Source organism: Glycine soja, chromosome 15 (genome assembly GCF_004193775.1).
Source record: "Glycine soja cultivar W05 chromosome 15, ASM419377v2, whole genome shotgun sequence".
Lineage (NCBI taxonomy): Eukaryota > Viridiplantae > Streptophyta > Magnoliopsida > Fabales > Fabaceae > Glycine > Glycine soja.
In genome coordinates, this window is record NC_041016.1 from 4,758,662 (window position 1) to 4,770,043 (window position 11,382).

General features: G+C 28.4%; 1 protein-coding gene across 1 annotated transcript; it reads left to right on the forward strand.

Annotated features, from left to right (window-relative positions):
- Positions 1 to 5,309: 5,309 nt before the first annotated feature.
- Positions 5,310 to 9,088, forward strand: LOC114385686 (squalene monooxygenase-like). Its single transcript, XM_028345705.1, has 8 exons — positions 5,310 to 5,707; positions 6,275 to 6,386; positions 6,545 to 6,719; positions 6,827 to 6,995; positions 7,256 to 7,474; positions 7,564 to 7,839; positions 8,118 to 8,396; positions 8,660 to 9,088. The coding sequence occupies exons 1-8, from the start codon at positions 5,462 to 5,464 to the stop codon at positions 8,771 to 8,773; spliced, it is 1,590 nt and encodes a 529-aa protein (XP_028201506.1). The 5' UTR covers positions 5,310 to 5,461; the 3' UTR covers positions 8,774 to 9,088.
- The last annotated feature ends 2,294 nt before the right edge of the window (positions 9,089 to 11,382 follow it).

Sequence of the window (11,382 nt, forward strand, 5' to 3'; positions counted from 1 at the left end):
TTGTTTGGATAAAGTATTTGAAAGAAGATTTAATTTTTGATATTTTTATGAATCATTTTAATTGACTGAAATAGTGGGATTTCAAATTTTCTAAAAAAATATAGAATTTGAAATTCTTTTTTTTTTGGAGATGCTCACTTTAACTCACGTTCTTGCTCGTGACTCTTTTTCACTCAACACTCACAACTACGGGTAACTAAAGTTTTTACGGCCAATATCGACATAAGTTATTTTTCACTAACGCTGGTCAAGATTTTTTTTGTCATAATTTTTTTTGTATGATGTCAACCAAAGCTATTTTTTGCCGATATCGACTAAGATTTTTTTAGATGATGTTAGTTAGGGTTATTTTCTCATTGATGTCACTCATGAGAAATTTTTGCTAATGTCGATCAAGGATTTTTTTTGTCGTTGTCATCCAGGTTTTTTTAGTTGATGTTGACCAATGATTATTTTTTACTAACGTTGGCTAGATTTTTTCTATTGGCATCAGTCATGACTAACTTTTGAGTAAACACCTGTTAGGGATTTTCAGCTGACGTCAACTAGGTTTTTCCAGTTAACATCAGCCAAAGCTATTTTTAGCCAATATCGGTTAATGTTATTGTTTAACCGATGTTAGCTAGGGTGTTTTGGCTGATGTCAACTAGATTTTCTTAGCCGATGTCGGTTAGGATTTTTTTGCTAACATCGACTAAGGTTTTCTGGTTGACACCAACCAGAGCTATTTCTTAACCACATTAGCTAGGTTTTTTGGTTGATGTTGGCTAGGGTTTTTTCTGCTAACACCAGCTAGGTATTTTTGACCAACATCGAGCATGACTATTTTTAGTCGACATCGGTTAGGTTCTTACAGTCGACATCCACTAGAGTTTTTTCGATCAATATTGGTCAGAGCTATTTTTTAGCTAACATTAGCCAAGATTATTTTATAACCGATGTTGAGTAGGATTTTTTGTCCGACATTGGTCAGAGCTATTTTTTTAGCCAACTTCAACTAGGAATTTTTTGGCCAATGTTGACCAATGATATTTTTCGGCTGACATCGGGTAGGTTCTATTGGTCGGCATTGACCAAACTATTTTTTAACCGATATTGGGTAGATTTTTTTGTCAACACCTGCTATGATTTTTTAGGCTGACTTTGGCTAAAAATAGTCTTGGTCAATGTCGTTCGAAAAGACCCTAGCCGGTGTCGGCAAAAAAAACCTAGTCAACGTTGGTAAAAAATCTAGCCAACATCGACTGAAAAATAGACTCAACCAATGTTAACAAAAAAAATAGCCCTGACTGACATCAGTTGACAAATATTCCCGACATACTTTGACAAAAAAGTCATATTTGATGTCGATCGAAAAATAGTTTTAGTTGATGTTGGCTTAAAAACATCACTGGTTGTGGTCAAGTAAAACAACCTTCGTTAAAATTATCAATATTTTATATTTATAAATTATTAAAAAATGAAAATATTTTTTAATTAATATTTCAAAATTAGATTGTGTTTATTTTCTATAAAGTTTAATATTGAAATTTCATCTATTTAAAATATAAAATTAAAATTTTGCATTTGGAGGAAATTGAATTGCCCTATCGAAACAAAAAATTTAAAATAGAAGAAATTTGAATTGATTTATTCAAACAAAATATTTAAAAAATAAAAGAAATTAAAATCAAAACAATTCAAATTATAGGTATTTTAAATTCCTTGAAATTTTGAAATTCCTAATCCAAACATAAGGTTAAGGATGTCGTTGCTTTTCTTTCTGTTACTTCGAAAGTAGCTGCTTCAGCTTCAGCCACTCGAATTTTCGATATCCCTTTTTATTTCTCATCAAACGAATGACATCTTCTTCTGAAAATCCTAGCTATTCTTAGCATGATATTGGGGAATCTCATTGCTATTACCCAAACAAGCATGAAACGTATGCTTGCGTATTCGTCCATAGGTCAAATCGGATATGTAATTATTGGAATAATTATTGGAGACTCAAATGGTGGATATGCAAGCATGATAACTTATATGCTGTTCTATATCTCGATGAATCTAAGGAATTTAAAATAAAATTTTATTTGAAAAGTATTATTAATGTATTTTGAGTTCTTTTACTAGCATGATCCATAAAAAATATTTTTTTTTCCGAAAAAATGGACAAATAAAAAACATGGAAAGTAATACTAGTACTGTATTATGCAAGTACCAACTAGCATTGAAATTCAAAAGAAGCCGTTAGCAGCATAGAAGGGCAAATTTAGCAGCAAAAGTAAAATGAAAAGTATTTCATCGCAAAAAAAGAAAAAACGGGAAAGGATTTATTTGTCTCAACACAAAGTAATACGCTTATATTAAGGCTTAGTTCCTTTGTCTTATGTGTCAATCATGTGGTCCTAGTCCGACCGATGTTGACACCGAATGAATTATGAATGAATGTGATGCAAAATCATTGGCGTCAAATTTGCCACGTCACCGTTGAAAATTCACGACATAACGAAACAAGTTTTACATCAATCGGTTAGGAAAGGAATGCATTAAAAACAGGTTTATTCACCAAAAATATGGATTTAACTGACTTAAGTGGAAAAGTATGTAAAATAATAAAATGAAAATACATTTACCTTTTTTTTTTATTTAAAGTGAATTAAGTTCTTGAAATATTTTAAATTAAATTAAAGTTAAATATATTTTCACATTTTTTACTTGAAATTAAAATCAGTCAAGTTCATGAAATATAAATTAAGATCAGTCAAGTTCATGAAATATATAGTTTAGACGATCATAATTTTTACTTAATTCAATTATCAAAAGTCTTTCTTACTTTTGGGTTCTCCCTTACCGTGCAATAAATTTTGGAAGCCAAGTTTAGGTCATATATCTTCTTAATTAAATTTAACAGTGTGTCATTGTCACATAAAAAATAAAAATAAAAAATCTCCCCATAAATCCTCAATTTCTTTCTTTATAAAAGTAGTACTAACATATTTATCTTTGTTGTCAAATAACTCTATGGTATTTATAAAAATAAAATAAAAAACTTTATGGTACGTGGATATCGTATAAGGTCATTAATATTTAGAGGGCGGCAGTTTGAATGAATGATGTGCCATGTATCTACTAACTACTGGCTTGGGTACGGATAGCTATCACTCGGACGCCGTGTGTAAAGAATATGACACCTAACACACACAAAAATTGAGGTGAAAAATAATTTTTTCATTTATTTTAATATTTCACTTTTAATAGATAAGTTGTTAATTTATTTAATCTATTTTGTAATATTATAGATAAATTTTTATCAATTTTAATTTTGAAGATTTCCTTTCAAAGTGTTACATGTAGTATTTAATAAGCTTACTAAATCTTAAAGAAATTAAGATTAATACAATATTTTTCAATTTATATTCACCTAAAATTTTAAAATTTTTGGATGCAAAATAAAAAAAAACAGTTTCATATTGTAAAAATTATTCAAATTAAATCCCAATAATAAAAATATTATTATGTTTGATTAAATTATCTTAAAAAATGGTAAACTTATCTTTAAAAAGAATATATTCAATTATTAGTTTTAATTACTGTATTATTTAATGCAGTCAGATAATCAATAGGTATTTCCATAAAAAATAAAAAATAAAAACCAATAGAACAATACAAAATGCACAATTTTTTTAGTTATATATTAATTAATGAGTGATATTCGTGATATTCTAATAAACATGTTACATATTAATGTCTGAATTTAAATAGTAAAAAGTTCGAAATACAAGTCTTTATATGTTTAAATGAAATTATTAAAAAATATATATATAACTAAAGTCTATTCATAAAAGAAAAACAAAATCAGAGGCCTAAAGCACCTTAACTGCCTTGTGGGTTACACAGTCCTGATCACTCGATAAAATTTACTGAGGTATATCCAAAAACAAATACCATGCCTGCAATTAATATTGTTTCACTAAGTTTATATATGGAGAAAAATAATATAAAGGCATTTAAAAGTTGAAAAGTAAATTGCTAATTGAAATGAAAAAATGATGGAATCCATAAAAATAATTTTAAGCATACTCTAAAAGTTAAAAATATAATCAACATTTATTGCTAGAAAAAATGTGTAAAAGAATTATAGGAGATTTATTAGTCAGTTATTTAGTTCAAATGATGAAATGATGGAATCCATATAAATAAAATTTGATAAAACAAACTTTTCAATTAATAAAATAAATAAAAAAAACTAACTGAAAATCTTTAACATGAGTGGTAATTAATTAAGTTTTGGTTATTTTATTAAAAAATAATCATATTCTTATAATATTTTCTTAATACTTTTTCATATATCTTACCTAACTTATTTTATGAAAAATAACTTGAATAAATTTAATGCACATGCAATGTAAGGTAAGTGTAAAACATTTTATACATTTTTTCTAAGAGTATTGCTAGCAATAAATTCTTTTACACATTTTTTCTAACAAATTAATTATTATTAGTTTAAATTTATTAAAAATTTAAAAAGCTATAAGTAAAACTCATCAAATTAGAAATGTGAATCACAAACTAATTATTATTATTAGTATAGAATTCAATAAATTTACTTTACCTATAAAACCTCAACACTGTTTTGAATGTTATGAGAGACATCAAATTGATGAGTAACACTATAGTGATGATCGTGAAGAAATTCATTTACAAGAACCTCATTCTCTGCTATCGACTGCTGGTGAAGAAATTAATTTATAAGAGGATGTATAACTTCCTGATAGGCATCTGAAAATGAAAATTGAACATAGAATAAAAGAGTCAGAATAAGTACCAATAACATCATGCAATCAATGTTCTTTGTCAACCACTGCTTTTCAATAGAAAAAGTAGTGCAAATTAAATTAATAGTAACCTAACAATTTAATTCCCTGACTTTAACTAAATTAGGCATGCACCTTCATTTTGAAAGCGATGGACAAAAGTATAAGTAAAATAAATAAAACCTCATCCATAAAATAAATAAATGAAATAGAGTGATAATCTCACAAAATTAATCTTATACCATTATTAATTAATTTATTTTTTATTGTCCTCCATTAACATTATATAAAAGATATAAATAAAAAATAATTAATACTAAATTAAAAAACTAAAATAAAATAATTTTTTCCTCATATATCACAATGGAAGGGGAGTAATATTAAATTATACTAATAACTTGATCGGAATTGCGGTTAATTAGAAAGGGTTGAAGAAAAGGCAATGAATGTGAGAGGGAGGTAATTATGATCAACCTGTTCTGGTTGTCCCTATAAAAATCAAAAGGTGGAAGAGATCTAGCTAGTTTGCATTTATGTTGCACAGTTAACACGTCAAAGCTCACACGTAAACGGGAGACTAGAGGACTCTTTCATTCATCACTAATATCCTTCCATCCCTATTCATTTTTCTTTACTTTTCAAGTTTAGTTCCACCAAATCTATTGCAGATGATGGGTTATGAGTATATTTTGGGAGGCATTATAGCTTCTAGCTTGGTGCTTGTGTTTGTTATATATGGTTCTGTATCAAAGAGGAAGGCCAAAAGTTCAGTACATGCAGAAAGTAATGGTGGTAGTATTATAAGGACATCACCAGAAAATGGAAACCACCATCAAGAAATCTCAGAAACTACGGACGTCATCATTGTCGGTGCTGGGGTTGCTGGCGCAGCCCTTGCTTACACACTTGGCAAGGTAGAACAAACCTTTTCTTGACACGACTTTGTGAAATCTAATCCATATGTGTGATGTTTTTTCTTAGTTACTACCTAAAATATGTTTTGATTCATAGATATATGCAAAACTTATGTTGAGGTAAAATAATAACAATAACAATTATGTTAGAAAGTCATGTTTGATTGCCAGAAAGTAGAGGTTGGAAGATAGAAGAGTAGTTTTCTAAGTGTTATTCTGAATGAAATTATACAAGTGATACAGTTATAACCTTATATAGGCTTCATAGAACATTTATTCTAAAGATAGATTTCCCATTTTTTTTTTTTTCATTTTCATGAATATATTTTTCTTGCAACCAGACAAAAACATGAAAAGTTAAACTGTGGAAAGTCCAAGATCTCTTCCTTTCCATGATCTGTTCTTAGAACCACAACACAAACTACATATGCAGTCAGATTCAGACTTCTAGTTATATATAAACTTTATGGTAATTTAAAAGAATGGTCTAAAATATTTTTACACAATGAATCATATAGTTTGTGTTGTAAAAGGATCAATGATGTTGGTCTATGGTTCTTGCTTCAGGAAGGAAGGCGAGTGCATGTTATTGAAAGGGACTTGACTGAACCAGACAGGATTGTGGGGGAATTGCTACAACCTGGGGGGTATCTTAAGTTAATTGAATTGGGTCTCCAAGGTAACCAAGCAAGAAACATGTCTCATATTATGTCACATAAGTAGATGTATGGAAGATTGTGTGAGAATTGAAGTAATCAATCTTAGGTGTGAACTCCCTTGCCTTTGCTTGTCAAATTCAAGGCTCTTATTAACAGATTAAGTTGTGAGTTGTTTCAGATTGTGTGGGTGAGATTGATGCTCAGCCAGTCTTTGGCTATGCTCTTTACAAGGACGGGAAAAATACTAAGCTTTCTTACCCCTTGGAAAATTTTGCCTCTGATGTTTCTGGAAGAAGCTTTCACAATGGCCGTTTCATACAAAGGATGCGCGAAAAGGCTTCATCTCTTCCAAAGTACAGACTCTTATCATCCTTTTTCAAAAACTGTTTCTGAAAAGGATTTTTTTTTATTAAATCCTTTCCTTCCGTTACTTGCTCTTATTGTTCCAAATTTTGTGCAGTGTAAAATTAGAACAAGGAACTGTCACATTTCTACTAGAAGAAGATAGAATCATCAAAGGGGTAAACTTCAAAACCAAGAGTGGACAAGAGCTCACAGCTAAGGCTCCCCTCACCATTGTATGTGATGGCTGTTTTTCCAACCTGAGACGTTCTCTTTGCAACCCAAAGGTAACTATGCCGTTTTTTTTTTTAATTATTTATGTTAAAAGTGTGAAATATATTCTGACTTTGTTGATGATTAATTTCCATTGAAAAATTGGTTGACCATTTTAGTAGTCTTCTCTTCTAATGGTGGTTTTTTTCTGTCACAAGGCTCCAAGCCAAGACTTTACTTATAGGTCCGAGTCCAAGTCAAGCTAACTTAATGTTGGTATCTATTTGTCTTTGCTAGTACTTAGAAGGGTTTATTTGTTTATTTATTTATGCAGGTTGATGTACCATCTCATTTTGTTGGTCTGGTCCTAGAGAACTGCAATCTTCCATATGCAAACCACGGGCACGTTATCTTGGGTGATCCTTCTCCCATTTTGTTTTATCCCATCAGTAGCACCGAGATTCGGTGTTTGGTTGATGTGCCTGGCCATAAATTACCTTCCCTTGGCAATGGTGACATGGCCCGTTATTTGAAGACAGTAGTAGCTCCCCAGGTACAAATATCCTAGTCTTTGGCTTGGCTTAATATTCAAAACATGGAACATATTCTTCAATTCAACTAATGGAGGAAATTGTGTTTTAGGTTCCTCCAGAGCTGCGTGACTCTTTTATAGCAGCAGTTGAGAAAGGAAACATAAGAAGCATGCCAAACAGAAGCATGCCCGCATCTCCTTATCCCACACCTGGTGCCCTTCTCATGGGAGATGCCTTCAACATGCGTCACCCTTTAACCGGAGGGGGAATGACTGTGGCTTTGTCTGACATTGTTTTGCTAAGGAACCTTCTTAGACCCCTGCATGATCTGCATGATGCTAATGCTCTTTGCAAATATCTTGAATCATTCTACACCCTACGCAAGGTTAATATATATATAATCGAAAGAGTTTAATAGTCATGCACCTTAGAATAAAAGTATTTTCTTTATAAACTAATCAGAAAACATCCTTATTCCTTAGTATGTAGTACTATGACTTTGGTGGTTGTTATAAAAGTGAACGAGTTTATCTTACATGACAGTTTGTAATTGAATAATCGTATAAGAAACCTTTACATTGTTTTCTTAACCAAATACCCTGTCATGTTTTATCAGTATTGGTTTGAGCAAATTTAATAGGTGGTTCTTGATTGTGTTTGCAGCCAGTGGCATCTACAATAAACACATTAGCTGGGGCATTGTACAAGGTGTTTTGTGCATCCCCTGATCCAGCTAGTAAGGAAATGCGCCAGGCATGTTTTGATTATTTAAGCCTTGGAGGTGTTTTCTCAGATGGACCAATTGCTCTACTCTCTGGTCTAAATCCTCGTCCATTAAGCTTGGTTCTCCACTTCTTTGCCGTGGCTATATATGGTGTTGGTCGCTTACTCATACCATTCCCTTCTCCAAAACGAATGTGGATTGGAGCTAGATTGATTTCCGTGAGTGTTTCTTGCATTTCTTTATAGACATAATTTTTCACATATTAACCATAACCTTTGCTGCAACAATATTCTATTACAAATTATGAATAATTCTAGCATGAGTAGAGTGTTTAATATTCAAATAAATTCAACACGGTCTATATATTTTGATTAATTGAGTCTGTAAATGTTGTGGTCATAAAAGAATTGTTCCCAAAATATTAGTTAATGGTACAACAAAATTTATGATTTTGAACCAAGTTTGTTCTTGACATTTTCAGGGTGCCTCTGCTATCATTTTCCCCATTATCAAGGCCGAAGGAATTAGACAAATGTTCTTCCCAGTAACTGTGCCAGCGTATTACAGAACACCCCCTAACAATTTGGAAGATTAAATACACATCTTGGAAGGAAAGGCATGAATACATAACATAATCTGTGCCCGCATTCTTTGTAACTGTGATTAGTCCTACCAAAATTAAAGGAATAAGAGAGCCTAGCGGGGAATTTTGTTAGAAGGCTCCATACATCAGGGCACTGGTTTTGTTCGTGTGCAATATATTTTGTTTTAATAAAACTTTTTAAACGTATTATTGTCTACTTTAGTTTAGGACAAAATCTAAGTTTCCAAGTCAATCTTTGCAAGCATCAGAGGTAAAAAATGTACGCTTTGGCTTTAATAACAAGTCCTTGATTTTTGGCTATTAGTATATCATTGCTGTATGCCTATCACTTATTAAAAAGACAATAATATAATGTAAAAATATGCCATTGTGTAACGTGATAAACGAAGCAACATGAAAGAGTCAATAGTGACTAGGAATACGAGTAACTTAGACAGGAAACAACTGGACTCTAACGAAAATGGGAAGACTTTGATTTTAAGTGGAGAAAAAGTATTGGGACAGTAAATCATGGGCAAGTAATATTCAACTTTGAGGGGATTGAAAATGTGAAGACTTCTAAAATAGTATTTCCTTCGGTCTCAAGAAGAAAAAAAATGTTTTAAATTAATTATAATTAATTGCACCTATCTTTATTAAAAAATAATTTTTTTAACTTATTATTGGTTGAAGTTTATTATAAAAAAATTTATTGAAACTAACATAACAATTAAATAAAGAATATTTTAGAGATAATAATATTAAATAAGATAAAATTAGTTTAAAAAATTATATTTGAAACTAACAAAAATAATACTTTTTTTTTCGACTGGAGGAATACATTAGTACAATATACTCAATGTTATGAAGTATTATAATTATAATATCCGTCATAACAAAAATCCTTTGAATATGCGAAGAATTCTGAAATGCAATATATCCAATATTTATTACGTACACAGGTTTATTTAAATATAAAAAAATTAATATACAAAAAGTAAGTAAAGAAATATATGATATTATATGTATTTTTTTATTTAAATCTATAACACAAATAGACAATTTTTAGTGAGATTATAATTAAAAATGAAATATTAATATATCAAAGATACTTATACTGAAGTAGTTGATTGACGTATGACTAACAATGTAAGAAAATATGAAAGTACTGTAATACTTTCTTAAAAGTATAAATTGTCCAAGAATATTAAGTTTATACTAAAATTTATAATATTTCATTTATTTGAACAACAAACTTTGAAATATTTATTTTATTTCCATCTCTAAATTGAATTTCATATTTTAAAAAATTAAAAAAACTATATATCATAATTTATATTGTTGGTTGTAAATTAAAAATATAATTTATAAATTCAAATATATTTATTATTATAAAATTTAATTATAATATAGGTTTTTATATATTTAAAAATTAATTATATAAATATAAAAATTATTTTCTACAACGTACAAGTTAAAATAATAATCTTGATTAATAAAATAGTTATTTGTAGTATACAACACATTTAAATTAATCTCCAATTAACTTTTATTCTCTTTTTTTTGTTTTTAATATTCATTTTTAATCTTTGATCTGATAAGAAATTAAAAATGTATTAAAAGTGTATAATTTTAGAGTTTTTTGCCCCAAAAATACAAAAAATAAATATTTATCTAAATAATACATGTGAATATATATTTATATGAATGATATAAAATAGTATGCAAATTGAGAAATCGGTCACTTACACAATTTTTTTAAAAAACACACTTCTAAAGCGTGTTTTCTTGCCTACTTAAAAAAAATCCAGTTAAGAAACTAATTGAGTTTTTTTTATTTCTTTTAGTTTTTTAGTTTTTTTATAATTTTTTCCTTTTTAATTATCTATGTGTTGGTATAGAAAAAAAAAAACTCTCATAAATTGTTAAATCAAACTTTGTATAATTTTCACATTCTTATTACTACATTGCTATTTTATTATTTTGGATAATTCATATTACTTTTTATTTTCACTAAATCACATTTTTTATTTTACTATATATAATTATTCATGCAGAACAAATTATGATTATTCATATGAAATTTAATTAGTTTTTTTGTTTGTTTTATCTTGATATTTTTAATACTTTTAGATTCACTTAATTTTAATATCATAAATATATTTAAACACAAAAAATCAATAAAATATAAGCAGAAGTTAAAACAATATCATTCACCAAGTTTCTTTAAAGAAAAAAATGAAAGATTTATAAATTAAAAATATTAATTTTATTGTTATACTCATTCTATATAAAATAATATGATGAAAGTTATAATATGCATATAAATAAATAAAAAGTTAAAATATGCATATTATACTTACAAAATATTTTTATATAATTAATTAAATGTAAAATAAAACACACGCACAATCTTTTTATATATAATTAAATATAAAATAAATTATAATTATTTATTTTATGTATTAATTAAGAATATAAAATAATAAATAAGCTATTAGAAACACTTACACATATTATATTGAACACTCTTTTATATATTTTATTTAAAAATATTTTACTAAAATGAAATAAAATTAATTTAAAAATTATTTAGTTAACAATAGTAATATTTACTATTC